Source organism: Apiospora marii (assembly GCF_038362585.1).
Source record: "Apiospora marii strain CBS 49790 chromosome Unknown utg000001l_segment0_segment0, whole genome shotgun sequence".
In the NCBI taxonomy this organism is placed as follows: Eukaryota; Fungi; Ascomycota; class Sordariomycetes; order Amphisphaeriales; family Apiosporaceae; genus Apiospora; species Apiospora marii.
This window is the reverse complement of record NW_027117372.1, coordinates 1,091,275-1,104,914: the sequence shown is the minus strand read 5'-3', so window position 1 is coordinate 1,104,914 and position 13,640 is coordinate 1,091,275. Positions and strand designations below refer to the sequence as shown.

Below are 13,640 nucleotides of genomic sequence, written 5' to 3'. Positions count from 1 at the left end.
ATATCGGATGATGCCGATGTCGCTTTGGGGTGCAATTCGGAGCTTACAAATGAGTCGTATTGTTCATTAGATAGATAAATAACATGCTACTACTGCTGCGCGTCTTGCCGCGTACGGGCGGTTTTGGACATCGCGACACCGCCAATTCCGGGAAACTGTATCCAGGTCAGCAGGCAACATGATCATCGCCGGTAAGAACCCTGATCCATCTGCAGCAAGGGTCTGGGTTACACGGAACACATCAGTAGCGTCTTATCTTATCTACCTATCTCTGGCCGCTGTTCACCCATCAAGTCAGACGCGAACGGATATCTAGCAGCGTTGATCCCAACATGGCAAAGGGGTTCTTCGCGACTTTGGCTTCTTGGTGACTTATGTCTTTTTCTTGCTTTTGCTCTTTGAAGTGAAACTCGAGAAACGATGGCGTTTCTCTCGTCACTAGCCGTAAGCTTGCGGGTAAGCGACTTTCGGGATTCATTCCCGATTATTCCAGTGTTCCATAGATCATCATTGCATTTTGTCGTGGCTCTTATTCCGCCGTTTAGCCTGGTTGCTCCGCTGTTTCAAGTGGACTGAACACCAGCTTTACTTATCCCAGTGTTGACTATAATTCCCAGAAGAGCAATACTGACGCCCGGAGCCGACAGGTGCCGTCGCAATCGCGCGCCGTGTCCAATATTTGGATAAATGAAGACATTCGTCCTTTGCCCCCGCACCGGCGGACCTGGACCCGCTGGGCCTACGTCTCCTTCTGGGCCATCAACCAGATCTGCATCTCCAACTGGCAGCTGGGCGCCTCCCTGGTGGCCCTGGGCCTGTCGGTCTGGCAGGCCGTCATCGCCCTGGTGCTGGGCAAGCTCGTCACGGCGGCCGTGGCCGTCCTCAACGGCTACGTCGGCGCCGAGTGGCACATCGGCTTCCCCGTGGTGAGCCGGCTCGTATGGGGCGTCTACGGCCAGTACTTCATCCTCGTCCAGCGCATCGTCCTCTCGCTGGTCTGGTTCTCGGTCCAGTCCTGGACCGGCGGGCTCTGCGTCCAGAACATCCTCGCGGCCATCTTTCCGTCCTACCAGAATATGCCGAATCACTTCCCCGAGTCGGCGCATATGAATACTAAGCAGTTCGTCGGCTGGGTTCTCTTCAATCTTTTGATGATCCCTATCCTATGGTTCAAGGTGGGTCCTCAGGCTGAAACATTCAACCCCAAGCTACAGCACACTCTACGATACGCAGATACTGACAACCATCTCTTGATACAGCCCGAGCGTCTCCGCTTCGCCATCCTGTACATGAACATCATCTCCGCCGTTACCCTCATCTGCATGATGATCTGGTGCCTCGCCACCGCGCACGGCGCCGGATCCCTACTGAGCGCGCCCGCCACGGTGCAGGGCAGCGGCGAGCTCGGGTGGGGCATCGTGTCGGCGACGACGGCCGTCATCGGCTCCATCGCGGTGGGACTCACAAACCAGCCCGACTACTCCCGCTTCGCGCGCCGGCCGGGCGACCAGGTCCTGGGCCAGTACTCGAGCATCGTCGTCCTGGGCATCGTCATGCCCCTCTTCGGGTGCCTCGCCTCCTCCGCCTCGCACGAGATCTACGGCGAGGCTTTCTGGAACCCGCCCGACCTCGTGCAGAAGTGGCTCGACACGTCCTACTCGCCCGGGGCGCGGGCGGCGGCGTTCTTTGCGGGGTTCGGGCTGGTTGTGTGTCAGTTGGCTATCAACACGATTGACAACGCGTTCTCGGCAGGGAGTGAGTATCAACCCGTTAAGACTTGCATATCGAAGCTTCGTACTGACTTGACACCTCCAGTGGATGGGGCGGGTTTACTACCTAACTTTATCGACATTCGTCGTGGCGCTTATATCGGGTTGGTCCTCAGCGTCGCAATGTGCCCCTGGGAACTCTTGTCGTCGGCAGGCGTGTTCATCAGCGTTCTGTCTGCCTACAGCGTGTTTCTTGGACCCATCGTTGGCATCATGGTTTGCGAGTACTGGGTGCTGAGGAAGAGGAGAGTCAAGCTGTCGGATCTCTACCACCCGGGCAAGAGTGGAGTATACTACTATTGGAATGGTAAGTGCCCCCTTTTCCACAGTATTTTCTCCTCCTTCGTTTCTTACTAACACCAACGGAGGTGTCAACCTACGCGCCTTCGCCTCCTGGATAGTTGGGTGGTCTTACCTCATCCCCGGCTTCGTCCATAATATCAACCCAGCGATCGAGGTGCCCGAAGCCTGCACCAATCTGTACAGTTTGGCCTTTCCGCTGGGATTTACCGTCAGCTTCCTGGTTCATTGGGGCATCAACAAACTTTTCCCGCCGCCTGGTTTGGGAGAGATCGATGATGTTGACTACTATGGCACCTTCACGCCGGACGAAGCTGTCAGGTTGGGGGTCACGCCAGGTGACGTACTGGTCGGTGAAGAACGCGCGACAGGGGATATAGAGAAGGACCTGGCTAGAGAGGCCGACACTCTGAAACGTTGAAGTTTGATGCTGGAGCTGGAATCACTTGCTCAAGCGGAAGCGTTTTACTGGCTTGGCGGCGAGGTTATATCAAATCTGTTTTAGACTTGTTAGTCGCCTTCTTATTTCTAGCGAAGCTGTATCGTGATCGTAAAAGCATCTTAGCAGACATTGACATCCCTACTTTGGGTAATCTCAGTCTGTCAAGCTATGGGTTTAGTGTGGCAATAGAGTCTTGTAATATGTGTTTATTGACTATTGTTCCAAAGCTTGCCGTTCTTCTTCAATGACATATCTTGGTTATTATTCTAAGCGAAATAATGCCCAGTGTTAGTATTAGGTAAGCAACCCGTGGTGTCTACCCCTATTAGGGCGGTTGTTCCTCTAGCCTCTAATACACTTTTAACTTCCATGCTACTGTTTCCGTCTGGAAATCGCTTTGTGTATTCAAGATGTTGCATTATTTCTGTCCTATTGCATCCTTTGTATCTCTAAAAGATTGGATTTCACTGGCGATAGTCATCGAGAGAGTGAAAATCGGAAACCAATAGCTCATCGACACACCCTCCACGACATAGCCAGACACTTCGCCTCCTTTTTGACCTCGCTCCACAGTGAATTGACCTCCCACGCCGACTTTATAAACGGGCGGACTTGCTGAAATCCTTTAATCCGGGCGATTTCATCAGCTGATAGCTCATAATACTCGCGGTTCCCACAACGAAACCGCAGCGGCGCCCCTCGAGCTGTCGCGTTTCGGTAGCTCTCCAAGAAGCGGGCATGGAAAGTTTCAAAGAATATCTTCTCCCCTTCCTGCAGTCCACTAACGTACGGCTCCGTTTCCCAGAACCTTTGGACCTCGTTCGTGATATGTTCCGGCTGAACCAGTACGTAGAGGGCATCGAGATTGGGAAGCAGGTCCACTAGCGTTATTGCATTATATCCTATGGCCACGTCGCGGGCCGCCATCGTGGAAAAGTCGTCCCAGAAGAGGAAATCCGGGCCCGACCATTCGATGCCCACATATCGGAGGGGGTGTGCGCCTTCAAGGTGCATATACTCAAAGGACGATGCCCAGCATCCCTTCAGAATGAGAAGGTCTTTATGCGCATCAATGCAATGTGGAAGGCCCCGGAGCTCGACAGGGGTCCGGCAGCGGCCAGAAAGGGTGTCGTAGAACTTCTTGGCTTCGTCGGATGAAATGCCGGGAGTGGCAATAAATCTCGAGACGGAAGGAACAATGCTTTTCCTGTACGCTGGATCTTCAACATGCTTCAGTACTGATTTGAAAACAAACACTGATTCGACTGGGTCGCCCTTGTCAATCGGCTCCGCATAATATGCAGTAGGTAACTCATCCAGGATTACTTCGTCCCAAACTATGGCTTGCTCCTCTGGCGGGAGACTGGCGAACAAACTGATTTGATCCATGAGGTAAAAGAAGAAGAAAAAGATTCGTGCTTCTTGCAACAGGGGTGTACTTCTTGATGCGGTCAAACTGAAGGGGTGTTTAACGGACTTTGATCAGGTTTGGGTGACTGTAAAAAGGACAAGATGTGTTGGAGGGACTATGATACGCAGTGATCTGTAGCTAATATATATTACCTGCATGTTGCTGTACAGCAGCCACATCGATATCTTAATCGGATATGTGATCATATGCTTCTCATCTAAAGAATATCACTTTGTATTCAACAGTTGTCTGATACCCGTCGCTTGAAAACTGTCGGATCATATACGTGGCCCGCCGTGTGTTTCAAGCTGTTGCGTGCTCCTTTGTTGCAGGCAGGAACTTGTAGCAGTACCATAGCAAAGCTATCAATGACTTGCCTGGCCATAGCACTGCTGAGGCCCTAGATAACGGACCAGTCGTTGTGGCTATGCACTGTGATATATGAGAAGTGGCACCGTTAAGTTGAACATCATATCTAGGTTGGATAGTCCAAGGGACTGTCAGGTCTTATATACACATTGTGTGGAGAGCGTACACCAATTGCATCTGTAAATTCGGTTGGCTGTAGCAACCAGGAGGGATCAACACGTATTTCACGATGAGCGGCTGGTCGGCCGTCGCAGCCAAGCGATTAGTTGTGTGGGAGGTGTGGTCCCGTGTGGAATTGCTCGCACTCGGTTTCGTCCGTTGTCCGGTTAGCTCGCCCCTCCTTTCAGCCGGCGTGCGTTAAGATTGGCAAGTGTGGTACCTTTGATGGCGCTCGTCCCTCGACGTACCGGATGAACTCTATCTCTATTTTCACGGCAACACGGAAGAGGCCGTAGCGACGCTGTTGCTGTCGACGATAGCTTCAGCTGATTGATTGGTTCGAGAAGCCGAGCAGAAATAAGCTGGTTGATGAAACAGTAAACCCAGCCTGAGGATGTTGCCTCGAAAAGGGTCGGCTGGGGATGTTCGGAGCAGAGCGTGTCATTTTGGCAAAGGCCAGGTGTCTGTGCTCGGTGACACCTTCGATGGAAGAAGGCTTGCTTGCTAGTTGTAGGCGCGTTCGGCTCCTTTCTTGGCATTGCTTCACTTGCTTTGCAAGCAGAGTATCTATCCTATCGTTAGCCGATACGGCTGAACGCGTTGGTTGAAATAGAAAAATGGTACGTTAAACTTAGCTATCGACCTTTTCGCGAGTCTGTAATTACCCCCATGATAGCCCAGCGCTGCTCCCACCCGGTTGTGCCATGCGTGTATGTTAGGGGTCGCTTAGTCCCATTGGCATATGTTTATCCCATTATACATATTGCATAAAACCTAATGGGATGGACTTGGCCGTCGATTATAACACTTTCCTGGTGCCCATTTGTTCAGGTGATACGAGCAGAGTACAAACCAGCTTTACAATGGTAATAAACCGCTACGCCCGTCGTACCAAGCAAGAGGAACGGGAAGTATTATACGAAAATTATCCCTTTCGCTATGGATGATGATACTTTGCGAATGACTAATGATGCTGGCCCGCTCTTCAATTCTGCCACCAATAGATAGTAAGACGGGGCCGTCGAGGTTAGTCGCGTGCAGCATGGCCCGTGTAAGTGCATCCCCAGTCCAAATGCAACGCCAGCCGTCCAGGGTCGGAACCATCTACGCGCAGATTGAGGAAATACGAAGAGGGCCAGGACTTTCCCTTGCATGCATGCAGCGGGCTCCGGGGGTAAAAAAAAAAAAAAAAAAAAAAAAAAGCAATCGTGCCCAACGATGGAAGGTTTGAGGAACAAAGTATGTAATGTGGGTTACGGCGCATGGGATAGATTGGCCTCGGCGCACTTTTTACTTGATTGAGGCAACCATGGCATGGGTCGACCAGAACGGCATGGGCGCCGCGGATTCCCTTATGCGATCCGGCCTTTGTGTGGCCCTGTTTCCCTGGGCAGGCGGGAAATCAAGGAACGGTCCGTTCACTACCGAAACGGCAGAATCGGCATACTCTATCGTCAGCACTGGACAGATCAAGGTCAGCGCTCAACTGGATGGGAGATTGGGTTCGTCTCATCAAAGGCTCACTCCAGTGGTGTGACGCCTGGGTGGCAGCGTCAACGGTCGGGACTCTTGTCTTAAGCCGATACCGTGCCTAGGCCTTGGTCGCAGCGATACACTTCAGAATGCGTCCCTTTCCGTACTGATCATAAGAGGAAAATACATATTGGTGTGTTGATTGTATGTATTATAGTAGATCAAAGTGTTTGGCCATGGCATGTACTTTTGGGTATCTTATGGCCGTGATCCTATTCGTAAATCCGTGAAGTCGCTTAGTTATACACATATCTGCCTCCAAATTTTCAACCCTTTTCCACTGCCCTAAGTGAGCTTGGTATAGCTTGAGATCCTTTCAAAAGTGACAGAGACTTGGTCACTTCGATGAATGACACCCTCAGTCAGATCCTGCGTGCTCTCGGTCCGTCCGTTGCTCCTCGCACTAGCTTCACACCCCTCTCCCCCTTCTACTATTCCGGTAGTCTCCTTGATTCGATGAGACTAGGGTCGTGTTCACGCCGGGCCGGGAGCCGCGGTATACGGCCGCAATGGTGGACCGGACACCGTGGTTGTGGCTGCCGCTCGAGATGTCCGGATACTCGTAGGGGAGCATAATGCGGATACCCGATGTGTACCCCGTCAGGCTGTCGATGAAGCTCTTGAGACTCGGGATACAGGCGGTTAAAACGGACATGTTGATGGACACCTGGTGCCAAACTGTCGGGTTCACAGCGAGCCAGGTGATGTCGGTGTTGATGCCGTGTGTGACCTGGGGTCCTTGTACGATACCGGGAAGTGCGAGGAGTGGTACGCTGCGTTTTCTATTGTTAGCTAGATGCTTGATAGTTGGCTCCCATGGGGCCTAAAGGACCGAAATTGTTAAAGGGGTTGATTTTGGAGACAACTCACAGGATGCGCGATCCAAAAAGAACCGTGACGGTGGCCTTGACCGTCGACCTGGTCTGAACCTTCCACATCATGGCGATGGGCAGCACGCAAAGCCCCAGGTCCGTGATGATGCCCGTCACCGCGTTGAACATCCAGACCTCGCCGCCCCAGGAGCAGTGGCCCAGCGACGCGGCCGCGTAGGGCGCGGCGAGGGCGCCCAAGCCGCACTGCACCGACAAGCCGAGGACGCCGACCACGGAGCACAGGACGATGAGGCCGAAGAGGAGTCGGTTCGCGTCGAACAGGTGGTTTTGGTTGATGCCGTGCACGGTCAGCTTGTGTTCCCAGGGATACGCCTGATTCGAGATGACGCTAATGAGGAGCGAGACGGAGATCTTGGCGCAGCCTTGCGCCAGCAAGGACAAGAGATCCGCGGCAAAGGTGAGCTGGAAGCTAGGTTAGTAAAGTAGAGTTGACAAGATCCCGCAGCTAGTGGTTTAGCGGGTGATGGTGTCGTCCCCTTTTTCTAATGGTTTTGGCTCGTATGTACAAATGACGAGTACGCGCTCAGTCCACCCAGCAAGGCGTCCGGAAAGAGTAACCAAAAAGCAGATCACCGTACTTACCTGGTTGAAGCGTCGGACCTGGTCCTTGGAAAGGCTGTCCAGATGGCTACCAAGCCCCGATTCGCAAGACAAGACGACGCAGGCTGTCTGCGCAATGAGCAGCAAGGTGCTCACGATCAGGACGACGTCGTGGAGCTTGACGGTGGTCCATTTGAAGCGCAGGACGTTCTTGGCTATGACGGCGATGATGGCGTAGGCGAAGAAGATGAGCGAAGGCACGATGACATAGGCGGCATGGTTGTCGTCGTTGATGGGATAGAGTGGCTCGTACTCTGTCAGATCGAGTTGCTTCTCCATAGTGGGTGGCATCAAGCCATGCCAATCCAATCGGGTCTGTCAGGTCGAGAGCCGTGTCAGGTCGAGAGCTGCGTCAGGAGGGGGGTCGAGGGCAGCAAGGCGGAGTGCTGCAATGACGATGAGATTGATCAATCGAATCGGGGAGGAGCGGGAGGGAGGGAAAGGCTCAGATGCGATGGGGAAGCAAAAGCATTAAGACCGGTGTTCGAAGGAGGAGCATTTCGACCTAATCTATGCTGATCATCTTGGGACTCCGATCGGTTAATGCATGTGCTCTTCCTTGCCTTGCATCTTGCCCGGCTTTTTCATGTTTCTGTTTGCAACCAAAGTCTGGGCGGCGCCTCGTGTCTTCTCTGACCAGGCATACTGAGCAGGGGAGGAAGGGGTGGTGTCATTGTTGCTTGACATCTGGTTCTCTGGCAAGGCTCTCTCGGTTCACAATTCCGGCCGCAAATCACATTGCATAAGTGCATCAGCTCAACGGCAATCGGCCAGTTGCCAAGGCGTTGTGTGATGACAGCGTGTATCGAGTGGCATCGACCATGATTGGTGATTGGAAGCCCCATCGACAACTTGCAGGCAACCAAGCATAAGCTTATTGTATCGTCCGTCCACACATCCATAAAACATAAGTAACTAATGCATCCAGAGTTGCTGCGATATATTGCAATTGCCAAAAGTACCTACATAAGAGCTCGCATGCACGTCGGCAAATCTCATTCCTAGCAGGCAGCTGTGCATGAGACAGCGGCACTGGCACGACATCGTAAAACAACCCCTGCCCAGACAGAGCCTAGACTCCTTCCGGACCCTCAATCCAACCATCCGGCACCCCCCTGCCTCGTTTTGCCCTGCCCGCAGCAATTTCCACCACCCCCGCGCCCTCTTGGGCCCCGCCCCTGCCTGATGGGATGGCAGACGGTCCGCGGGCGGGAGCACATCATGTCAGAAGTTTCTTTTTTTACTTCTGGGCGCGCATTTCCCGGCAGATGTCTGTTTGCTAAGTGGCGCCTGTCAGGTGATGTATGTTTGCGTGTGTGTGCAGCATCGCCAATGCGCGCGATCTCGAGATCGGGATTGATTAAGCAGCATCCCATGTTAATCGCACACCACCCAGACATCCATTATTTATGGTTTTCGTGATTTTGGTTACGCTGTTCTTTTATGGGACGATGATTTGGGCGGCCCCAGAATTGTTGCCCAAAAGGCAGCTGTGCTACGGCTAGAAACAGACATGAGCGACAACCGAGATACCCAGGGTCTTCTTGACAGGGATGTCGCAGAATTGACCGAGCGACGTCCAGCGGCACAGACAGGCCCGACAGCACACATCGGACTGCCAGACTGGGGGGCAAGGGCATGGCAAATTCTCGCTAGACCGCTATTGCCTTTCGGAAAAGTTCCCCAAAGCAGTCTCAGATGGCACGATTACTAACACCATTCCGTGTAGCCTGCATGGGCTGGAGGTATGATTGACTCGTGTTGCATTTGGCCGGATATGTTTCAATCAGGGCTTCGGCGCCCGCATCTTAACCATGCCGTCCAATCATATTGGTCATCTCTCGACGAGGCAGGCGTTCTCTGCCCTGCGACTTCGCTAAAGCTTGTCGCCGGATGCCCCCCGTGCTGTGCCGCTCTGGTAGGCTCAACTCAACTCGATCTTCAAGAGTGCACTGCACGGGCGGGTTCTGTCTCTAGGGCCGAAGATACTTCCTATTTAGAAACCTCCGACATGAGGTCCTGCACCCACCAGGAATCAATACCAGCATGATCAGCCAACGGGAAGGGAAATGATCGAGAGACCGCAGGACGGACGCAAGATACCCTGGCTAGCACTGCGTCTGTCGTAGTAATATGCAGCAGTCTCCACGTGACTTGCCCCCTCACAGCCAGGAGTTACAGCGCGCAGGAACGACAGAAAACTTCCATGCGTCGCATTCCAGGATTTCCTGTTTGATCGCCTCTCTAGCATCACTCGCTTTGATCCCTTTCTGCCCAACTGCCAAACTCTATTGCGCGGGCACTGCGGCCGATCCGTCTTCCTTCCCGCCTCCTCATACTCCTCCCGCAGCCATGGACAAAGAAGACTTCATCGAGCTGCGCTCGAGGGCGGCCCGGGACGATGGCAGCAACAACACTAAGGGCAAGGACGCCTCTTCGACTTCGGTGAACGCCGTCACCGACCACAGCAACAGCCATGACAAGAGCGGCGGCTCCCTCGCCGACGAGGCGGTGCACAACCAGACGCGGACGCGGCGGCTGTTCTCCATGTCCCAGCTGTTCGCCTTCTCGCTGACCTACATGGGCACCTGGGAGGGCTGGAACGTCAACATGACCTCGGCGCTGCTCAACGGCGGGCCCCGCGCCCTCTTCTTCGGCGCCTTCCTCGCACTCGCCGGCGCCTGGGCCCAGGCCGCGTCCGTCGCCGAGATGGCCTCGCTGCAGCCCGTCGCCGGCGCCCAGTACCACTGGACGTACCACCTGGCGCCCCGCCGCATGCGCCGCTTCATGTGCTACCTGCAGGGCTGGGCGACGTGGTTCGGCTACGTCGCGCTGCTGGCCAGCATCGCCAACAGCGTCGTCATCCAGCTCGAGGCTCTCATCGCCTTCAACCACCCCAGCTACACACCCGGCGGCTGGCATACCTCCGTCATGGTCATTGCGCTCTGCGTCGGCGAGGGCCTGGTCAACATGTTCGCCTTCAAGCTGGTCCCCTGGGTCGAGATGACGGGCGGCGTGCTCCACGTCGCCATGTTCATCGTCTTCATTATCCTCTTCCCCGTCATGGGGACCCGGCACAACTCCGACATCCTCTTCCTCGACAGCACCGCGTCCGGCTGGGTGGACACGCCCGGCGTGTCTTGGAACCTGGGCATGATCACCCTGACTTGGGCCCTGACGGGTACGTTCCACATGAGATGCATCTCATATACTTGTTAACTAACCGTGGCTCTTGTGATAGGTTTTGATAGCGCCATCCATATGAGCGAGGAGACCAAGCAAGCCAAGTCGGCCGTACCGCGGGCCATCTTCTGGTCCATCTTCATGAACAGCTTGATGGGTCTAGTGTACATCTCCGTTTTCCTGATCGCCATGGGTCCGGTTGAGGACGTCATGGCGGCCCCTATGCCCTTGATTCACGTCATCATGCGGACGGTCCGGTCCAAGGAAGCGACGACGGCCCTGTACTCGCTCTACTGGTTCAACGGCATCGCCAGTAACATGGCAAGTATCGCGTCTGTCTCGAGACTCACATGGGCCTGGTCGCGAGACGGCGGCCTGCCGATATACTTCTCTTACGTAAGTCTACCTGATTTGATCCCACGGCTGTGAGGCAAGGCACCCATGGCCTTTACTATCTGTAGCATATGGGGGTGGCGTACATTGAAAAGCCCTTGAAGTAAATGCCTGGCTAACTCTTATCGCTCCTCCAGATCGACCCCAAGCTCCGCGTCCCCGTGCGGGCCCTCTGCCTGACCGTCGCCCTCGTCAGCCTGCTGTGCCTGCTCAACATCGGCGGCACGACCTACATCGTCTTCGGCGCCATCACGGGCCTGACGTGCTGGGCGCTCTACTTCAGCTACGCCATCTGCCTCGTCAGCGTCATCTCGGCGCGCTTCCACCAGGCCGACTTCAAGCTCGGCGCCTGGAACCTCGGCCGCTTCGGCCTCGCCATCAACGCCTTCGCCCTCGTCTACACCCTTTACATCATGGTCTGGCTGCCCTTCCCCCAGTCCACGCCCACCAACGCCGCCGAGATGAACTACTGCGCCCCCATGGTCGGCTTTGTCCTCCTCTTCACCCTCGGCATGTGGTTCGGCTGGGCCAGGAAGAACTGGTCCGGGCCCAACGTCAAGATTCGGGACTTCGTCATCGCGCAGTCTTCTTAGTAGGAGGTCTGTTCTATTAGTATGGCAACCAGCGCTTCGGATGTGTGCGACTGTTGCGACTATTTATGAGATATCTAAATAACCCCCAGTTTCTATCAGTTATTACATGTACATAAGCACCGTGTCGGCAGACGATGAACATAGCCAAACGCGCCAACCCCTGTAAATAGATATATCACGTAGTTGGTCCATGAAGCTCCAGTCTTTTAGGTTCAGTCGTCGCTTGGGACCATTCGTCTCGAAAATGCCGATTGATTCATGCATCCTCCTACAGGTAGGACTGTAGACAATCAATTGTGGCCTGACCAAAACCCCATTCGAGCTGTAACGTCATCCGCAAGAACAGGACTCATAAGACCATTCTATGCGCATGGATATTCAAAGACAAGACCCGTTCCATTGGGATCAGCGTAGGTAAATGGCAGTTCCATCAGGTTGGTGTGGTAATTGTCCATCGCACTGGTTGGCTGGGAGTGCCCGAGCCAGCGTCGAACATGCGCACCCCGCGTCGTTGTTGATCTGGGAGTGACGGAGTAGGGTCGTCGTCATCGATTCAGACGCGACTGGATATTCTCTGGTCCGAACGATATCACCGGGACGACAGCAATCGAAGCCTAAGGGCGCATCGCTCATCGTATCTGTCAGTTGTCTCACTACGTTTGCGCCGATGGGATATGTCCATATACGTCTTCAACAATAAACACATGCGATGGAACGAGTATATGTGAAAGTCACGGACTTCTTCTCTTGAAATTCCGTGGGGTATTATAATAAATTATCAGCGCGGTGCTGCGCTGGGTGGTGCGCTAGGTAGCTCGTATCGCTCTGCATTTGGCATCTCGTGTGCCGTCTCCCGGGGCGAGTCGTCTATTTGGTGCCTGTCGTGTGATGTGGGAAGCTCTTGAGGGGGTGGCTGCTCTGGCTGTCGTGGTTGCTGCCATTGCTCCTGCTGTTGCTTCCATAGCTCTTGCTGCTGCCATTGCTCGGGAGGGAGCCATGACGCATGCTGCGGCCATGGCCCTTGCTGTGGCCATGTTCCTTGCTGCTGCTGCCATGCCTCCGTTTGCGCGACGTCCTTCGGTATAGGTTGCCACTGTGCGTTACTATCGGTAGGTCCTGCCGCCGCCTGCCGCCTCCTCCTCTGCCGCCCTAGCACACACCACCCGACAGCGAACCCTGCCACAGCAACGATCGGTAAGATGACGCCCATCGTGATTTTGGCGCCCGTGCTCATGCCAGTCCAGTCCTTCTTCTGTTCAGTGCCAGACGTCGTTATTGCTGTTGCAGCTTCCGTGGGCGGACCCTCCGTCGGTCGATTCGGAGGCGTGGTCGCAGTTGGTACTGCGGCACCCGTGGGCGTAGAGGGTGCGTCCGTACCAGTACCGCCGGTGATGTTGAAGTAGTGACACCAATCGTCGTACGAGTCTTTGCTTTCGTCCCAAATGGCGAGCTGGAATACGTTCGATATACCGAGGTCCTTGCTGGTGGATATTTGCCATTTCCAGGAAGTCATGTCTACCATTCCCTCTTAAACGGCGTGTGAGCAAAAGGCGACGCGAAAATGTTGACTGACAGGAAACACTTACCAGCAATGGTCTCCCCTTCACCAAAAAATATGCTACCCGAGGTCAAGTTAACTTGATATAACTCGAGCGAAGCCTTTTTGCCCGCGACGCCCGGTGTCCATGTTATCGGTAAATTGTAGCCTATGGAATATTCGACGTTGGATTTGAAGTCGTGCATGCTTCCGTATCTTGGGGGAGTGATGAAGTTCATTACGGCCATGGCATACGGCAGCCACACCGAAAAAGCGACGAGGGAGGCACGCATGATGGCGATACTCGATGCAAGAGTAGTCAACCAGAGAATATCATAACGCGCACAGCTGTATCAATTGGGAGAGTGATAAGCGGAACAGATGGTCGATCGAAGCGAATGCTTCACAGCACTGGGAGGGTAAGAGGGAAGAAGAAGAGCAAAAGAGAGCGTAATGCG

The 13,640-nt window shown here is 54.3% G+C and overlaps 5 protein-coding genes across 5 annotated transcripts; 2 read left to right on the top strand and 3 right to left on the bottom strand.

Annotated features, from left to right (window-relative positions):
- Positions 1-420: 420 nt before the first annotated feature.
- PG985_000367 (Transporter aclS) lies at positions 421-2,490 on the top strand (the record flags this gene model as incomplete). The annotated part of the gene is made up of 4 exons (XM_066820136.1): positions 421-456; positions 648-1,755; positions 1,816-2,076; positions 2,138-2,490. 4 exons carry the CDS (start codon positions 421-423, stop codon positions 2,488-2,490), a joined length of 1,758 nt encoding a protein of 585 aa, XP_066691015.1.
- A 531-nt stretch (positions 2,491-3,021) lies between these two features.
- On the bottom strand, positions 3,022-3,900 carry PG985_000366 (uncharacterized protein; the record flags this gene model as incomplete). Its single annotated transcript, XM_066820135.1, has 1 exon — positions 3,022-3,900. The coding sequence occupies one exon, from the start codon at positions 3,898-3,900 to the stop codon at positions 3,022-3,024; it is 879 nt and encodes a 292-aa protein (XP_066691014.1).
- Positions 3,901-6,392: 2,492 nt separating this feature from the next.
- On the bottom strand, positions 6,393-7,755 carry PG985_000365 (uncharacterized protein; the record flags this gene model as incomplete). Its single annotated transcript, XM_066820134.1, has 3 exons — positions 6,393-6,756; positions 6,854-7,278; positions 7,459-7,755. The coding sequence occupies 3 exons, from the start codon at positions 7,753-7,755 to the stop codon at positions 6,393-6,395; spliced, it is 1,086 nt and encodes a 361-aa protein (XP_066691013.1).
- A 2,073-nt stretch (positions 7,756-9,828) lies between these two features.
- Positions 9,829-11,645, top strand: PG985_000364 (uncharacterized protein; the record flags this gene model as incomplete). Its single annotated transcript, XM_066820133.1, has 3 exons — positions 9,829-10,657; positions 10,718-11,055; positions 11,190-11,645. The coding sequence occupies 3 exons, from the start codon at positions 9,829-9,831 to the stop codon at positions 11,643-11,645; spliced, it is 1,623 nt and encodes a 540-aa protein (XP_066691012.1).
- Positions 11,646-12,423: 778 nt separating this feature from the next.
- PG985_000363 (uncharacterized protein) lies at positions 12,424-13,475 on the bottom strand (the record flags this gene model as incomplete). The annotated part of the gene is made up of 2 exons (XM_066820132.1): positions 12,424-13,172; positions 13,232-13,475. The coding sequence occupies 2 exons, from the start codon at positions 13,473-13,475 to the stop codon at positions 12,424-12,426; spliced, it is 993 nt and encodes a 330-aa protein (XP_066691011.1).
- Positions 13,476-13,640: the final 165 nt, after the last annotated feature.